At 44.1% G+C, this 18,699-nt stretch overlaps 1 protein-coding gene across 1 annotated transcript in view; it reads left to right on the forward strand.

Moving 5' to 3' along the window:
• Positions 1 to 440: 440 nt before the first annotated feature.
• The window catches only part of Stx12 (syntaxin 12), a 32,494-nt gene continuing 14,235 nt past the window's right edge, over positions 441 to 18,699 (forward strand). Inside the window, exons 1-3 of the mRNA XM_005079547.4 lie at positions 441 to 674; positions 15,185 to 15,254; positions 17,623 to 17,722. Coding sequence (XP_005079604.1) covers positions 557 to 674; positions 15,185 to 15,254; positions 17,623 to 17,722 — 288 coding nt within the window. The 5' untranslated portion in view covers positions 441 to 556. The remainder of the gene's footprint in view (positions 675 to 15,184; positions 15,255 to 17,622; positions 17,723 to 18,699) is intronic.

Genomic DNA, 18,699 nt, shown 5'->3' on the forward strand with positions numbered 1-18,699 from the left:
TAAGCATGGAATACACCGTGCTGCCGGTATGCTTCAGCAGTAATTTTATTCTTGTGAGAAATTTAGGTGTTGGACAGTTTTCACCACAGAATCCTGTCCGGATACAATCGCATTTGTACTGGTCCAATCCCACGCTCATGCATTCACCTCGATTTTGACATGGGTAGGAAAGGCAAAGATTTGCAAGGTGGCTAAGCGCCAATGCTGCGCCAAGCAGCAGGATGCGGACCAGCATGTTGGCGGGCGGCACGTGGCCGAGCGCCGGGTGCGTCGTCTGCAGGATGCCAGCTGCGCAGCTGGAGGAGTTCGGTTCTGCGGCGACAGTCTCTACCAGCAGTTTGAAAACTCTCAAAGTGACAGCGGCGCACGCGCACCACGGGAATGGGGCAGAGCGTGCGCGTGCGCATCGTCAGTGGGCGGGGTCAGTGCGCACGCAGTCCCGGCTCCTTTCCCCCGCCCTTTCTCTTCCCGGTTCTCCTCTCAGCTGCGGAGCCTGGCTACGGGCAGCTTCCGGTAGGAGCGCCGCGAAGCGCGACCCGGTTTCTGCTCGTTGTCAATGTCCTTCGGTCCCCTAGACATGTATCGGAATCCCGGGCCCTCGGGGCCCCAGCTCCGGGACTTCAACAGCATCATCCAGACGTGCAGTGGCAACATCCAGCGGATCAGTCAAGCCAGTGAGCGAGGGGACCCAGCTGGGAGCGGGGGGCCACCCGAGGGACAGGCCAGGGTGAGGTTGCCAAGACGCGGAGCCCGGTCAGGGTCGCAGCCAAGGCCACACCTGAGGCCGTCGTGAGCCTCCAGTCCGGGCGCGGCGAGCTGCCTTCCCCGGGTCGGTCAGGCTCGGGCCCTTCAGGTCCACACCCCTGTCTTAGGCATTGTGATTTCGCGGTGTTGGGTCAACAGAGCCTACTTGACAGCCCGAGGGTGGGAGGGAGTGTGTGTCATCTCCAGGACTGTGAGCAACAGTCTTGACTTGACGCAGTGGTCAGCCGAATTTTTCCTGTCATCGCCGTCTCTCCACCCACCTCGCTTCCCACAGTTTGGATCAGGGGTTGCTTGCTGGTTGAGGGCTTTAGGTTCACATTCTGCTCAGCGGTTGGGTCCTGGGACATCAGCAACTTTCAATTAAGGGAAGTGGCGAATGCATGTGTTTGGGTGACTTAATACACTGGGCTTCCTGTAATTAATTTGGAAATCAGAGTCAATGACTGGTATTTAAGGGGTGGGAGGACTCCTGTTTTATTACAGAGAATGCACCGGGAACATTTTAATTTACGTTGTCTTTTGTAGCATAGAAGTTTTGTTTTTTGTTTTTGTTTTTTTCAGTTTCAAGAATGATGATTTCGTTTTCTGTTTCTGTTGAGCTATCCTTGTATAAATGTGATACACAGAGACGCTTGGCTACAAGTACATACCAAATGGTATGCAAGTCAGTCTGTAACTGCTTGCTTTAAAACTCACTCCTCACCATTAGAGGCTAAGATTGTAGCTGAGAGCCAAATACAGGCTGTTTCTAGAGATTCAAAAACAGAACAACAGAAGCAGCTTTACTTTAAAAATGGTGACAACCATCCAATTCATGTTGTTATTGTGGTTGTTTTTTTGTTTTGTTTTGTTTTGTTTTGTTTTTTCAAGACAGGGTTTCTCTGTGGCTTTGGAGGCCGCCCTGGAACTTGCTCTTGTAGACCAGGCTGGTCTCGAACTCACAGAGATCTTCCTGCCTCTGCCTTCCGAGTGCTGTGATTAAAGGTGTGAACCACCACTGCCTGGTGTTATTGTGTTTTTGTGAGCTTAGCTATACTGTTAGGTAGGGTCTGTTCTGAATTACAATTATGTTCTAAACTTTAAAGCTATTTACTACTTTTATTTTATTTTTGAGACAGAATTTCTTTTTTTTTTTTTTTTTTTTTTGGTTTTTCGAGACAAGGTTTCTCTGTGGCTTTGGAGGCTGTCCTGGAACTCACTCTGTAGACCAGGCTGGCCTCAAACTCACAGAGATCCGCTTGCCTCTGCCTCCCGAGTGCTGGGATTAAAGGCGTGCGCCACCAACGCCCGGCTGAGACAGAATTTCTTTGTAGCTCTGGCTGTCCTGAAACTCACTGTAGACCAGGCTGGCTTTGAACTCACAGAGATCCACCTGCCTCTGCCTCCCGAGTGCTAGGATTAAAGTCGTGCACTACCGTACCCAGTTTGACATTTTGCTTTTAAATCTAAATGTAAATTGTAGAATTTGAGAGGTAGATTTCTGGTGGGGGGAGGGTTAGGCCTGGGTGTTTGGTGGTAGGGAGAATATTCAGCTTGTGAAACCCAGATATTAAAAACAATAATAATGTGATCGATGCTTAGAAAGTATGGTACTTTGTGCTCCAGTGCTCCTTTGTCAAGGAGCAGTAATACAGGTTAGGTCAGAAAATCCTGGTTCAAGGGGCAGGCAAGGTGGCTCAGGGGTAAAGTGCTTGCCGTGCAAGCCTGACAGCCTGCTTTGCACCAGGGAGCCCAGGTAAAGGTGGAAGGGGCAAATTAACTCTACAAAGTTGTACTCTGACCTCCACATTCTCTTCCCTCCAAGTGTACTGCGTATGTTTGCATTAGTTTGTGTGTGTCTTTCCACATTTATGCACAATAAGAAGAAGAAGAAAATTTTGTGCTGGGTGGTGGTGTCATACCCTCTAGTCCCAGCATTCAGGAGGCAGTGGCAGGCAGATCTCTCTGAGTTCGAGGCCAGCCTGGTCTACGGAGTGAGTTCCATGATACATAGAGAAATCTTGTCTTGAAAAAACAAACAAAACAAAACAAAAAGAGAATTTTGTTTGAAGGCTGAAGTTTTCTCACTAAGATTAAACCTAATTTGAATGTCTTTCTGTGGTATAGTCTGTATTTGAGTATTAAGTTGTAGAGTGAGTGTGGGAACCTGCATAGATTCTTGAGAGCTTGTTTGGAGGTTCTAGCTGGGGATCGCAGCTACTCTTATGCCTTTGACGGAAGACTGTCCTCCTCTATTCCGGGAAGGTCGTCCTCTTTGACCAAGCATGAAGGAGGGACGCATGTGGAACAGTGAGATAGGAAAGGGACACCCGTCTAGCCAGATGAGCGGAATCAACCCTGGTGATCAATTCGGTGATAGATATCGTAGCCAGATCGCCCTCACATCCTGGCATAAATTCTTTCAACAGCAAATTTGTGTTTACTTGAATTAGATTTGAAGCTGGGCATAGTGGTAATTGTAGCGTTTGAGCCTGTGAGGCTGGAGGATTGCCATGATTTAAGCAAATCTAAACTGCATAGTGAGTTCAAGGCAAGCCTGGGCCACGTAATGAGACCCTTATCAAAAGGAAAAAGGGAGAGAGGGGAAGGGGAACAGGGAAAAGCCAAAACCTAGGTAGGATGAGTCAGGGCTGTGATCCCAGCGCTCAGGACGCTGAGGCAAGACAATTTCCATGAGTTCAAGACCAGCCTGAGCTATAGAGTGAGTCTTAAAACCAAACAAGAGAAGGTGTGTGGGGGGAATAAAAGCAGTTTCCTTGGTGATAGATACTGATTTAGCTGTTTTTCAGGCATTGGACTCAAGGGGATCATTGGAGTTGACAATGTGTTACTAACTACTGTTTAAGTACATAGTGTGCTAGGCAGTATGAAAAGTACTTTACGTGTGATATCTTTTTTTTTTTTTCCTAAGACAGGGCTTCTCTGTCTAGCCCTGTCTGTTCTGGAACTCTGTAGACCACGCTTGCCATGAATTCAGAGATCCTCTTGCCTCTAGCTCCTGAGTGATGAGATTAAAGGCTTTTACCACTACTGCCCCCCCAAGGGGGGGCACATGTAATATTTTAATTCGTAATAATCCTGTGAAATCATTACAAATATCCCTAGCCTATGGGTTAGGAAACAGACTGAGAAAAGTTAGAGAATTGCCTAGCCGAATGTGTATATATGTCTGTATGTGTATACTGGAAGCTGTGATTTCTTTTCTTGTAATATGTTCATCTTCCCTGCTAGATTGTTAGCTCATTTGAGCTAGGAAAAGTGGCTTATTCATCTTTGTTTTTCTGCTGTTTACCTCAGTCCCAAGCATATATGATGGGTTTATTAATTCGGGGTGTGACGAGCATTCTTTAAGCGCTGCTGTCCACTGCATAGAGCAGAGCACATACTGCTTGCTGCCTGGTACCGTGTGGATTTTTGCATGCATTTGCATGTGTACATATAAGTAATAGCAGGTGCTTGACGGAAAGAAAGCAGGGTAAGTGTGTAGAGGGAAGGGGTGGATGATAAGCTGGTGAGGAAGTCCTCTCTGAGGGGATAGTGATTGAATGAGCAGATACCAGAATGGAGGGAGCTTTGTGTGCTGAGGGCAAGTCCAAGGACTTTGATGTGACAAAAAATGGCAGGGAGGCAGGTGTGGCTGGGTTAAAGATAGGGAGCAAAGTAAAAGTCAGAGAGATAGATGAGGGGGGGGTGGTCAGGCCACATAGACTCTTAAAGCTTACTACTTGTGAGTGAGTGAGGCCTCTTTGTTGTTTTGAACTCCTTCTGCCTCTTTCTCCTTGAGTGCTATGCTATCTACCATATCATACATCCTAGGTAGTATAACTTACATTTTTCTCTTGGGATTGCTGGGTGGGAATTGGGAATTTGAAATTGGTAGGTGGTGTTGTGTCTACTCTCTAGTGCCTGGGACCAAGCTTCTACAAGTCATGGCCAACACAGACAAACAAGTATTCTGTGAGAATTGCTGCTCAAAAACACATATTTATTCACCCATGAAAATCTGAGAATACCTGTTCCTTTTTGGGGGGGGGGGGGTAGGGATGGTTTCAAGACAGGGTTTCTCTGTGGCTTTGGAGGCTCTCCTGGAACTAGCTCTTGTAGACCAGGCTGGTCTTAAACTCACAGAGATCCGCTTGCTGAGTGCTGGGATTAAAGGTGTGAGCCACCACCACCTGGCTGCCTAGTCCTTTTTTTCTGAACTGTTCAACCACAGATTTGGGTTTGGGGTTGTGGAGCATATCAGCCTGAAACAGGTGGGTTAGAGGTGTACCTTGGCTGCCCAGTACAGACAGTTCCACAGTACATGTGGGATGCAGAGGGAGAATTCTTGACTCCATTTACTGTGTACTGAAGAGTCTAGACAGATGTTTCTGAGGTTAATGTAGGAAAAAAACCGGAAGAGCTCCACAGTTAACTCTCAATCAGAGAACAAACAGCATTTCTTTCCTTACGTGGCTGATTTATTTTATGGGTCCTGCCTGCACCCACAGGCACCAAACAGGTGGTACACAGACATACATGTAAGCAGAACATTCATATAGTTAAAATAAATATTAAAAAAGGGAATTGTAGGACTGGAGAGATGGCTCAGCAGTTAAAAGCACTGCCTGCTCTTCCAGAGGTCCCAACTTTGATTCCCAGCAATCACATGGTGTCTCATAGCTATCTATAGTGGGATCTGATGCCCTCTTCTGGCCTGTAGGCATACATGCAGATAGAGCACTCACATACATAAAATAAATACATAAATCTTTTTTTTTAAAGAAAATTGTAAAGAAAAATATTATTACTACATATCACTTTGTTGCTCATGTTATCCTTGAACTCCTGGAAGTCTTCCAGCTTCAGCTTCCTGAGAACAAGGATTATAGGTATGAGATACTAGCCCCAAATCTAACATGCTTTTTTGTTTTGTTTCATTTTGGTTTGGTTTTTCAAAACAATCTCTGTAGCCCTGGCTGTACTGTAGAACAGGACAATCTGTAGAGCAGACTGGCCTTGAACTCAGAGATTAACATGCCTCTGCCTCCTGAGTGCTGGGATTAAAGGCAAGTGCCATTGCCTGGTGCTTTTTTTGTTTTTTGAGACATTGTATGTAGCTCTGGCTGGCCTGGAACTGGCTGTGAGACTAGGCTGGCCCGGGACTCACAGAGACCTGCTTGCCTCAGCCTTTGGAGTAGTGGGACTAAAGGGGTACACTACCACGCCAGGCTCTGCTTTGTTTACTGAAGAGCTTGGAAACAGTTGAGCGTTTAAATGTTGGTGAACTAAGTTTGTATTTTCCCTCAGCTTCTTGCCAGTTTTTAAGTGTTTTGGTGAGTTTTTGTTTTACTTTTCCTGCTCAGTTTCCTCTCTGTGATCTTATTTATTTCATAGGGTTTTGAGGACTAACTGAGACAGTGTACATGAAGTGCTAAAACAGTGCCTGCTACAAAGTGGGTGTCTGTGATCCCTACCTTTGGGAGGTGGAGGCAGGAGTTAGGAGTTCAAGGCCAGCCTCAGCTACATAGCAAGTTTGAGACCAGCCTGGTTACGTGATATCCTGTCTCAAAAAGACAAGCAGGACCTGCCACCTACCTAGTAAATATGTAAAACATGTTAGCTCTCATTTGATTCCTTTTTCTTAAACATAACAACCAAACCAATTTTTCCTCACAGTTTAATATCTACTTATATTCATTCCATGTCCCTTAATTAAGTCAAGCTTTGTGACCTTGTCACTAGAGCAGTACTACTTTTGTGGGATGAAGGACCATGCATTATGCATTTCTCTTTAGACAGTGCCAGGCCCAGCAGTGGGTGTGTTGGCATTCAGTGTGTACTTAATTGATTTTTATCGTTGCTAAGTACATTTTTTTTGGTCTTGAGTTTGATAATAATAGCTATCCTTAGTTGAGTGGTTTTATGTGCCAGACAGCATCCTAAAGTTAGCCTACTATTATTTCATCCTCACATCAGCCATGTGCAGCTTCTCTTGGAACTCCCACTTCTCAGGGGAGGAAGCAGGCACAGAAGACTGAGGTCATTTCCTCAACTAGGAGTGGTGGAACCAAGAGTCAAACATATGTGATCTTGCTGGACATAGTGGTCCATATCAGTAATTTTGTCACTTGAGAGGCAGTCAGGAGGATCACCACAGAGAGTTAAAGGCCAGCCTGGGCTAAATAGCAAGTTCCGGGGTACCCAGTGCTACATAGCTAGTTCCAGTCTAAGCAGAGCTACATTTCAAGAGCCTGTCTTAAAAACAAGAACAGTCTTAATTCAGAGCCTGTGCTCTTAGCAATATGTGTTGTCACTATTATATGAAATGGAATATTATACCTTTGTTATTTTCAGTGTAGTCTAGAGATTTACTGTTTAGTGACTGGGTTTTTGTTTTGTTTGTGTGTGGGAACAGTGATACAAAGTCTCATGTAGCCCAAGTTAAGTTTTAACTCCTGATTGTAGGTATGCACCACCACTCATTATAGATGGTTGTAAACCACCATGTGGTTGCTGGGAATTGAACTCAGGACCTCTGGAAGAGCAGTCAGTAGTACTCTTAACCTCTGAGCCACCTCTCCAGCCCCAAGCTTTTTTCTTTTTCTTTTTTTTTAAGGTAAATCCCAGCCTTCAAGAAGCTGAGGCAGGAGGATAAGGAGTTTGCAGCTGGCCTGAGAATAAATAGCTTGTTCCATTTATAGAGACCCTACCTCTATAATGAGGTTGGGGATGTAGCTCAGATTCAAATGTGTATATATATGATGCATGTATTTGTGTGGTAGTAGTTTTCACTGTTTCTGTGTAAAGTCAGAGTACAAACCTAATTTTGTCATAGAACACTGAGTTTGCTTCACTGTCATAATCAGTACAAAAGCCTTTTTGTGTTTGGTATAGTTGGCTCTTGAGTTTGTGCATTTCTTTTTTGTTATTTTCTATTTATTTATTTTATAAAACGAAACGGAATTTTACTGTTTTCTTTAGTTGGTCTGAAACTCATATAGAGTTCTGCCTGCCTCTGCCTCTTGCATGCTGGGATTAAACGCATGTGACATCACACCTGGTTTTATCTTTTAGTATGTTTTTCATTGAATATGTTTATTGGTGTTTGCCTGTGTGTATATATGTGTTCCATGTGCATGTCTAGTACCCTCATAGAACAGAAGAGCGGAGTCAGGTTCCCCTGGAACCAGAGTTACAGATGGTTGTAAATTTACACATGTGTGCTAGGAACCTAATCCAGGTTCTCTGTAAGCACAAGAACAACAAATGTGCCAGGCAGTGGTGGCACACACCTTTAATCCCAGCATACCAGAGGCAGAGGCAGGAGGAGCTCTGTGAGTTGGAGGCCAGGCTGGTCTACAAAGTGAGTTCCAGGACAGCCAAGGCTATACAGAGAAACCCTGTCTTGAGCCCCCACCTCCAAAAAAGAACAACAAATGTTCTTAACTGCTGAGTCATCTCCATCTTCTGAATGCTTTTTAGTATATTGAATTAGAGCATTAGATTGTCTCAAATGAGGAGAATTTTGTCCCATCTCTGTGATGGAAAGTTGCTTTCAGTATGGTTAAATAGATTTGGACTGTGTTTCATGGAGACATTTATATTCTGCTGATATCTGCTTAAAAAGTGCATAGGGAATGTTCAAATTAGAATAATTTTTGGTGTTGATGTTAGTGATAATGTATAATAAATTGATTTACTTTATTTCCTTTTTGCTTAAAGAGTTTTAGCCAGGATACAATTTTACAAATAAGATGTCAGAGATAGGATTAGTTAAGGTCTAGTGTTTCCCCTCCCCCATCCTGTAGACAGCTGAGATTGGCTTTGAACTGATCCCTCTGGTTTTATGTCCCAAGTGCTGGGATGACAGGCTTGTGGTATGATGCTAGACCTAGGTGTCATTGTAAAATTGACAAAGTTGCTTACAGAGAACAGAGGTTTGACTTTACATTTGGCATAAACATCTAGTTTCTAGTATTAGGTAGCATTTCATAGGAGTTAATTGTCTCTATATAAAATGTCTTTAAAGTTTATTTATTTATTTTTGGTTTTTTGAGATAGGGTTTCTCTGTGGCTTTTGAGGCTGTCCTGGAACTAGCTCTTGTAGACCAGGCTGGTCTTGAACTCACAGAGATCCACTTGCCTCTGCCTCCCGAGTGCTAGGATTAAAGGCGACCATCACCACCTCCCGGCTAAATTTATTTATTTTATGTATATGAACACTTGTATGTATGTATGTATGTATGTATGTATGTGTACTATGTGCATGCCTGGTGCCTGAAGAGACCAAGGAGAGTAGGGTATTGGATCCCCTGGAACTGGAGTTGTAGATAGTTATGAGCTGCCATGTGGGTGCTGAGAATTGAACCTGGGTCCTCTGAAGAGCAGCAAATGCTATATCCTACTGAGCCATCTCTCCAGCCCAAACCCAGAGTATTTTAATGAGGTTTGGGGAGGAAAACATGCCTAGCTAGTAAGATCCTTGGTTCACTACCCAGCTGATCTACACATGCAAAGTCATATTATAAAACATCATAAATATCTATCTACTGGGAATTGAGCCCAAGGCTCTATAAATGTGTGGCAGGTAAGCATTCTACCACTGAACAATACTCTAATAATAACATGCCAGTCAAAGGGGCTGAAGAGCTAGTTTATTTGAGGGACTGAGTTTGCTCTCCAGAGCCCAAATATGGTAATCCAAGTGCCAGGGAGACTGAGACAGGAGGATCCTTGGAGATGAAGGCCAGCCAAGGTGTGTGACACCTGAGGAATGACACCCAAGGTTATCCTCTGGCCTACACACTCCCACACCATTTTGCACCTTACATTTGTAAGATTAAGAAAGTCACAGGGCTGGGTGGTGGTGGTGGTGGTAGTGCACACCTTTAATCCCAGCACTTGGGAGACAGGCAGGTGGGTCTCTACAGAGCAAGTTCCAGGACAACCCAAGACTACACAGAGAAACCCTATCTCAGACAGACAGACAGACAAAAAAGCACAGGTAGGCTATCTCTGAGCTACACATTTGGGTTGCAGCAAAACTTCATGGTTACCCACCATCTTTCTGGGATAAAGCTGTTTCATTGTTACTGACTTTGGGATTCAGCAGTGTGGGAGTTCTTGGGGATCATGTAGGACTCAATAGTAGCCATGTGTCTAATGGGAAAGTTGGGGATGTAACTCATTTGGCACAGTACTTGCCCCACATGCACAAATCCTCAGGTTTAATCTCTAGCAATACAAAATCTTGGGTGTGGTAGCCCATGCCTGTGAGAACCCACTCCAGAGGTGGAGGCGGGAAGATCAAAAGTTCAAGGTCATCCTCAGTTATGTATGGAGGCCAGCATTTGCTAAGTAGAACAAACTACAAGATTTAATGAGAAAGAGTGGAACTCTGCACACAGAGTAAGTATTCAATAGAATTAGCTAAATCGATACAATCTGCAAGTGGTGAAAGAGGCCCAGCAAAATAAAACAGCATGCCCAGTTCTGTACATCTCGCTAATGGTTAAGTCTGGCTTACATGTTAACGCTCCGAATTCCTGATTTACCTTAATTCACACCTTTTGCCTTAATGTGAAGAATGCCCTAAAGTCCAAGGGAAAAGTCTGACTCCTCTGGTGTCCTTGTACCCACAGAGTGCCTGATCATCTGCTGGGCTCCAGTGAATACAGAGGCATATTCCCGGAAGTGGGAGGGCACTGGGGACGGGAGCAGGTTAGAGCAGGGGCACCAGCCTATCTGGAGTCAGGTTAAGGCACTGTCAGATAAACAGGGTGGGGCAAAGTGGAGCCCTGGAAAATCCAGGCCAGCCCTGTGCAACTGCATTCTGTTTCCTTTAAGAGTCAGCCCGGGCAGTGGTGGCGCACACCTTTAGTCCTAGCACTCGGGAGACAGAGGCAGGTGGATCTCTGTGAGTTCGAGACCAGCTTGGTCTACAAGAGCTAGTTCCAGGACAGCCTCCAAAGCCACAGAGAAACCCTGTCTCAAAAAACAAAAACAAAAAGAAAAAAAAGAAAAAAGGGTCAGCCCTTTGAGAGCAACACTGTGTGACTCAAAGCTTCTAGTCTTTGGAATCAGTCCTACGTTTGAATTCTAGTTATGACATGCTATTTATAAGCCATCAGGGGCTTGCTGTTTAATTAAAATCTCATTATAACTGCACACGTTGCACACGGTCCTCTATAACCTGACTTCCCACTACCTCTTTGGCCAACACGTGTCTCATGCTCACTTAGCTCTAGCACCCTGGCCATACCACACACCACTCCTTTTGTTTTGAGGACTTTGCCCTAGTTAATTACTCTCTTTGCCTGGAATGCCTCTTCCCCTAGGTGCATTGCTTCCTCTTGCATTTTCTTTAGATCTGTGCTCATTGTCTCCTTATCGGGTCACCAGGTGTGAGTGACTACCCCTGTGACTCCTTTGCCCTCACTCTCACCTCCTGGTGTGTGTGTTATCCACCCTTGAGAACTCAGCTTCCTGAAGCTAGCGCTATCTGGGGTCTAGTGGAGTAGGTACTGTCCTCCAAAGGAACAAGTCAGTCCTGAGTGTCCTCTGCTCACATGCCGCAGGAGAAAGCTAACGATTTAGCATTGGTTAGGATCAAAGTGGTTTCTCAAGCACTGGCATTACAAGAGTGTACCACTTGCCTAGGTTTGTATGGTGCCGGTGATTGAACTCAGGGCTTTATGCATACTCAGCAAGAACTCTACCAACTGAGTACATCTCCATCCCTAATGCCTGCCTTTCATAAATCATTGTTACAGCATCCAGTCAATAGCTTTAGTGTTATCTTAATTCTCATTTAATTTGGATAAGGGCCATCTATATGTTAGTGATGACGAAAAATGGTTATTTGTATTTTAGTGGAATACAGCAATTACAGTGGTGATGTTTTCCTATGGAATTATTGAAGTACAAGTAACCTCTGCTCCAGCTACACTCTAAAAAGAATAGAATAGAATCTTAGGAGTCTTTTTTTTTTTTTTTTTCCAAGACAGGGTTTCTCTGTGGCTTTGGAGGCTGTCCTGGAACTCACTTGGTAGTCCAGGCTGGTCTCAAACTCACAGAGATCTGCCTGACTCTGCCTCTCGAGTACTGCTGGGCTCATCTTAGGAGTCTTGTCAAAAGACTCCTAAGTTTTTTGGGGACAGGATTTCATGTAGCTCAGAATGGCCTCAAATTTGATATATAGCTATCTTAGTTAGGATTTCTATTGCTGTGAAGAGACACCATGACCATGGCAAATCTTATAAAGGAAAGCATTTAATTGGGTGGCTTACAGTTTCAGAGGTTCAGTCCATAGCCATCATGGTGGGATGTGGCAGCTTGCAGGCAGACATGGTGCTGGAGAAGGAGCTGAGCATTGTACATCTTGACCCGCAACAGGAAGTGGTCTAAGACACTGGGTGTGGCTTGAGCATATATGAGACCTCAAAGCTCTCCTCTACAGTGATACACTTCCTCCAACAAGACCACACCCCCTAATAGTACCACTCACTATGAGCTTATGGGGGCTAGTTACATTTAAACCATAACAATAGTCACATATGTTCTTAAACTCATGATCCTCCTGCATCTAGGCATGTGCCACCAGCTCAGCTTTATTTTTTGAGAAAGGGTCTTGCTGTATAGACCAGACTATCCTTACTCTCAGTATATAGACAAGACTGACCTTGAGTTCATAATAGTCTTATTATGTGGCTCTGGCTATCCTGGAACTCACTCTGTAGATCAGGCTGGCCTCAAACTTTTCTGTCACCAGAGTGGTGGAATTAAAGCATGTACCACTAAGACCAGCTAAATGGCTTTTATTTGTTTGTTTTGCTTTTAATATATTCACTTATTGTGGGGGGTGCATGTGTGCCCCCCATTTGGATTTGGTGGTTGGAGGATGGAAGTTGTTTCTTTCTCCCACTTGGGTTCCCGGGTTCAGACTCTGGTGTCAGACTTTATAGCAGGTACCTTTACCCACTAAGCAGTACAACTAGACCTAGAACCATTGAGTCTTAAACTTCAAACTTGGAGTAAGTGGGCGTCCTTTTTGGTTAGCTCTGGAAGCACCGTATGTGTGTTACCTGTATGATACTGACTTTCTTCACTAAGCCTGTCCTTCTGCAGTCTGAGAGCACGAATGAAGCTTTGATGCTAATCCAGAGGGAATAGGAAAGGCACTTGCTTTGTCCCCGTCCCCCACTAGTTAAGTGAAGCAGTGAGAGTGGAGAAGGAACAAAAATATCTGCAACTGGCTGGGATCAGTCAACTGTAAACACCAGCCAGCGTCTGCAAAGTGAAATGCAGGATAACCAGAGCTACCAAAGAAACCCTGTCTTGAAAAACCAAAACAAACAAAAATTAGATGTAAACTCGACTTCACTCGGACCAACTAAGAATAGTCTATTAACAAGTTCTGTTCTTTAGATATTGTGAGTTAGCATGTGGGAGGCTCTGGGTTCAGTTTCTAAGGAGACAGACAGACACACACACACATACACTCACATACACACCTATCCTCCACCTTAGTAAATCTTCCTTCACTTTCCCTGAGAACCAGAGAAAGAATATAGAAAGCAAGGCAAGAAGGAATCAAGGGCTCTGTCTCAGTTGCAGAGACTAGTGAGGGACAGGAAAGGAAGGTTTCAGGCAGACCAGTACTAACGTTCCCTATTGATAGGCCTAGAACTCTATTTCTCCTGGGCCAGACAAGGAGATTAGATGTGGGAGGATTCAAACATAAGCATTCCCAGGCTACCAAATACCTAGGAAAAGGAAAGGGCTGAACAAAATTGCATTTGACTGTAATGTCATAGAGAAAAAAGCACTTTCCATTGGAGTCTATATGCCTGGGATTGAATTTCTTACTGTGTCACTTACTGGGTGTGCACAGATAAGATATATGTATTACCTCATATATCTATGTCAGACCATTGCTATGAAAGTTAGAGGGTGTGTATACAAATTAATAGAGTATTTGACATTAGAAGTACTTAATAAGTGTTCACCTGTTTCTAAAAATAAATGTTCATTGTCTTTCTGCATCCATGTCTGTGTGAGGGTGTTGGATCCCCCAGAACTGTAGTTACAGACAGTTATGAGCTGCCATGTGGGTGCTGGGAATTGAACCGGGGTCCTCAGGAAGAGCAGCCAGTGCTCTTAACCACTGAGCCATCTCTCCATGCCTTGTTCATTGTCTTTCTAAAAGCATTTGCTGTTTAAAAAAAAAGCTAGTTTGTATTGGTGGATAAATTTTCATTATGGTTGTTTGTGAGACAGGATCTGATGTATTCCAGGCTGGCTTGGAACTTCCCTATATATCCAAGGGTAACTTTAACCTTAAAGGCATGCACCACTCTTTTTTTATGCAATGCAGAGGATTGAACCCAGGACTGTATGCATGCTAGGCAAGCTCCCTACCACGTAAACTACATCTGCAGCCCCCATGGAGTTAAATTATTTGTTGCAAGCTGGTATAGTGACTCACACTTGCAATGTCAAGAAAAATGTGATTTTTGTTTGTTTAGTTGTTGTTTTTTGAGACAGGGTTTCTATGTGTAGATTTGGAGCCTGTCTTAGAACTAGATCTTGTAGACCAGGCTGGTCTCAAAAGCACAGAGATCCACTTGACTCTGCCTCCCAAGTGCTGGGATTAAAGGCGTGAGCTACTACCACCCATCAAAAAATGTGATTAAAAAAAAAAAGAATCAGGAATTCTTCCACCAGACGTTTATTCTCTCCCTTATGATCCCTTTGGGTCACTGGTAATAATTTTTCTTGATATATGGTTAGAAATCCAACTATACTAAATCATTAGAAGTCTAATTTATAGCATGTTGAGGCAGGAGGATACATAGGAGATTGACACCAGACTAGGCTACAGATTGAGACTCTCTCAAAAATCAAGTCAGAAGATGTTGTTGTTGCAGATTGTTGTATCTTTGAGACTTTTCCAAAGGTGGTGAGTGTTTCCTTTCGTTTTTTTTACGATACTGGGATGGAACTCCGGGTCTTGGGTATGTATATGCAATACCAATCTACTCCCTTCCCACTCCTAAAGGGGATGAAATGTTTAGAGTTGTGAGACATGTACAAGAATTAGTCAGTTCTTTGGAGCAGACAACACAAAACCACCTTCTGTTTAGTGACCTACTTGTAGGAGAAGGGTGAACCTGGAAAGCACTGAGAGGGAATGTGTCCATCAAGATTCTGGTCTTAGTCTGGTGGTGGTGGTGCATGCCTTTAATGCCTGCACTTGGGTGCAGAGGCAGATCTCTGAGTTCAAGGCCAGCCTGATCTACAGAGTGAGTTCCAGGACAGCTGGGACTGTTTCACAGAGAAACCCTGTCTTGAAACCCCCCCCCCCAAAAAATGGGGTTCTCATGATGAATGTGTTGCTTTGTTTTTTAAATAAATCTTTCCCCCTTCTTTCTAGCTGCTCAGATAAAGAATTTGATGAGCCAACTTGGAACTAAGCAGGACTCAAGCAAGCTCCAGGAAAATTTGTAAGTAGCTTCCCAACAAGGTTGAGGGATTTTTGTTGTTGTTTGTTTGTTTGTTTTGTTTTTTGAGACAGGGTTTCTCTGTGGCTTTGGAGGCTGTCCTGGAACTAGCTGTTGTGTGTAGACCAGGGTGTTCTCGAACTCACAAGTGCTGGGATTAAAGGCATTGCCACCTCCGCCTGGCCAAGGTTGAGTTTTGTGAGGCTCTTTGAGGACATAGTGTCCTTCCACTTTGGATCTGTGACGTCAGAACAGGAGGCAGTGGGTTCGGTGGTAATAGGTGGGCCTGGAAGAGGGGAGCAAAGCATATTAATGAATGGATCCAACGTTCTGAGGCCCTGAACTATTTCTTTTCTTCCCTTGGTCAGGTTTGCAGAGTAATCTAGCAAAGCAGAGAAGGAACTCTCTTCACTCTTCAATTGTTTCAAGGAGCTGTGTCAATGTTTCCCTGTGTCGATGACTCTCCTGTTGACACAGGACTCCTGACGATGTTGTCTAGTTGGATTTTGAACTCTAAATAAGACAAATTCACTCTCAGTGATGCAAAGGGACTATAAGTGAGAGAATCAATGGTCCAGTGGGAGAGCTGATTGGTTTTTTTTTTCTATCACATTTTTCTTGACTTTACTTTTACTTTTAAAGTTCTATTCTAGGGGCTGGAGAGATGGTTCAGTGATTAAGAGTACTCACTGCTCTTCCAGAAGACATGGGTTCAATTCCTAGCACTGACATATTGGTTCACAACCGTCTATGGCTTCATTTCCATGGGATCCAGCTCTCTTTTCTGACCTCTGTAGGCACTGCTCACATGTAGTGCACAGGCATGCATGAGGGCAAATCACCCAAATACATAAAATAATAAAGTAAAAATTTTATTCTTTGGGGCCAGCAGGATGGTTCAGCAAGTAAAGAAAAGTGCTTGCCATCAAGCCGGGGATCTGAGTTTGATTTTTGTTTTGTTTTGTTTTGTTTTTGTTTTATGAGACAGGGTTTCTCTGTATTGTTTTGGAGGCTGTCGGTCCAGCCCGGCCTCGAACTCACAGAGATCCACCTGCCTCTGCCTCCAGAGTGCTGGGATTAAAGGCGTGCGCCACCATCGCCTGGCCTGAGTTTGATTTTTGTAACGTATATAGTGGAAGGAAAAAATCTAACTCTGGAAAGTTATTCTCTAATGTCAGCATATTCCACATGCATTGTGGTACCCCTGTGCCCACATGCATACACACACACAAATATATATATTCACACATACATATAATGTTTATTTATTTTTCCCCCCAAGACAAGGTCTCAGGCTGGCCTCAAACCCATAGAGATCCACCTGCCTCTCCCTAGTGCTAGGATTAAAGACGTGTGCCACCACCAGGTTCTCTATCTTTAAAGTGTGCTGAGCAGCATTTCTTGTTTCCTCTCTTAGACTCTGTGAAGTGAGAAAGTGATTGCTGTCACAGGGAGCTATTCTAGGGAGAGGTGACCTGTCTGCATATGTTAGTGTTCCCAGGATGGTCTGGCTTCTGACTGGCTTCCTCTGTTGTCTCTCTTGTTTTTTTTTTTTTTTTTTTTTTTTTTGGTTTTTCGAGACAAGGTTTCTCTGTATTGTTTTGGAGGTTGTCCTGGAACTCGCTTGGTAGACCTGGTTTGGTCTCAAACTCACAGAGATCCACCTGCCTCTGCCTCCTGAGTGCTGGGACTAAAGGTGTGCGCCACCAACGCCCAGCTTGTTTTTTGTTTTTTGTTTTTTTTTTTTGTTTTGCTAGAGAATGAACCCAGTATCTTGTACAAGAGGTAAATGCTCTAAATGGCAGAGGGCTTTGTTTGGGAGGGAAGAGCTAGAAAGTCAGGCATAAGGAGCAAGGGAGGGAAGCAAAGGATAAATCCACGAAAGAATCCACTTTTGAACAAAAGATTAGGAATATATCTTTGGAGTTTTTTCCTAGGTACATAGGAAGCTATGCTTTTAATACATGTTTCATCTAACTGCCCTAGTCAGTGGACTATGGTAGGAACTGACCATGCAGAGCTCCTGGGAAATAGTGAGAATTTTAAGTGAGTTCAGTGTATTAAAGCCACTAGGGTTGGGTTTAGGCAGTAATCCTCCTATGTTCCTATCAGAATGCCAACATGCTCTTCTTCCCAAACACTTGAATTTCCTGGTCTGTGCTTCCGTCAGCAGGTGGCATTGAGCATCTTTCTGCTCAGTGGAACTGCTTCAGTGATGAGGAAGGCCCTAAAGTGGGTTTGTGAGCACAGGCAGTGAAGTGCCTGTTGGAATGGCCCTCCATTCCTTGCCCTGGGAGTCCCGAGCATGAAGTAATAGTGTGAGAGCTCTCAAGGAGCCATGGCATCCTGACACTTGTCTTCTCTCTCTTAGGCAACAGTTACAACACTCCACAAACCAACTCGCCAAGGAAACAAATGAATTGCTGAAGGAATTAGGGTCTTTGCCCCTACCCTTGTCTGCATCAGAGCAGGTTGGTATCTTCTGTTTTGTTTATTAGTAGGAAAGGACTTTATTCTGATAGAGTAGTGGTATGTGGGACAAAAGCTCTAGGAGGGCTCTGGTCTTGATAGATTTCCTTGAACTATAATTTCCTTAGCATGTATTATAGCTTCATTTCTGTTGTTGTAATAAAATACTACAACAGAAAGCAACCTAGAGGAGGTTTGTTTGTTTTTTGCTGTTGTTTGTTTGTTTTAGTTCACAATTCCAGGTTACAGTCTATTGTGGGAAAAATCACGGTAGCAGAACTTGAAGCCACTGGTCACATCTCATCCACAGCCAAAGCAGAGAGACATGCATGCTTGTTCTTTTCCACATGTGTGCTCAGCTCTGTTTTTCCACTGTTACATGGTTCATCATTTCCTGCCTAGGAAACGATGCTGCCTACAGTGGGTTGGATCCTCCTACTCTAATTAATTAAGGCTGTCTCCCATAGACATGCTGACAGGCCAACCCAGTGTAAACAGTCTCACGTAATTATAGGTTTGGTAACAATGACCATTGAAGTTAACCACACCACCTGTACAGAGAGGCAGCGTGACTGTTGTGGAGATAATGTATGTACCAGGTTTAGCAAAGTGCCTGGCACTCAGCATGTACTGAGTGTATAATGGCTATTGCTGTTATTAATAATATATTACAATGTATTTAGCCACAGAGGGATCTCAATTGTTTGCATCTCTCTGGGGTTTGGTATCAGCTGTGCTTGCAGGCTAGATCCTTACATTGTTTTGTGCCTCATATCTATATTTTCAATTAAACATCTTTCATATTTTGCAGTCACTTCTGTATCTCACCAAAGTCACCCATAGGTCTTAGGGTAAAGGATGCCCAGGGAAGAATCGTCTTTTCTGGCTGGAGGATGCTCTGTAGTTGAGTGCTTGTGTACAGTACCTGCTTACAGCCTTGGGCTTGATCCCCAGTGTCACTGACAAAAAGCCAACTCAG

The sequence above is a fragment of the Mesocricetus auratus genome, unplaced genomic scaffold, assembly GCF_017639785.1.
Source record: "Mesocricetus auratus isolate SY011 unplaced genomic scaffold, BCM_Maur_2.0 Super-Scaffold_100014, whole genome shotgun sequence".
Lineage (NCBI taxonomy): Eukaryota > Metazoa > Chordata > Mammalia > Rodentia > Cricetidae > Mesocricetus > Mesocricetus auratus.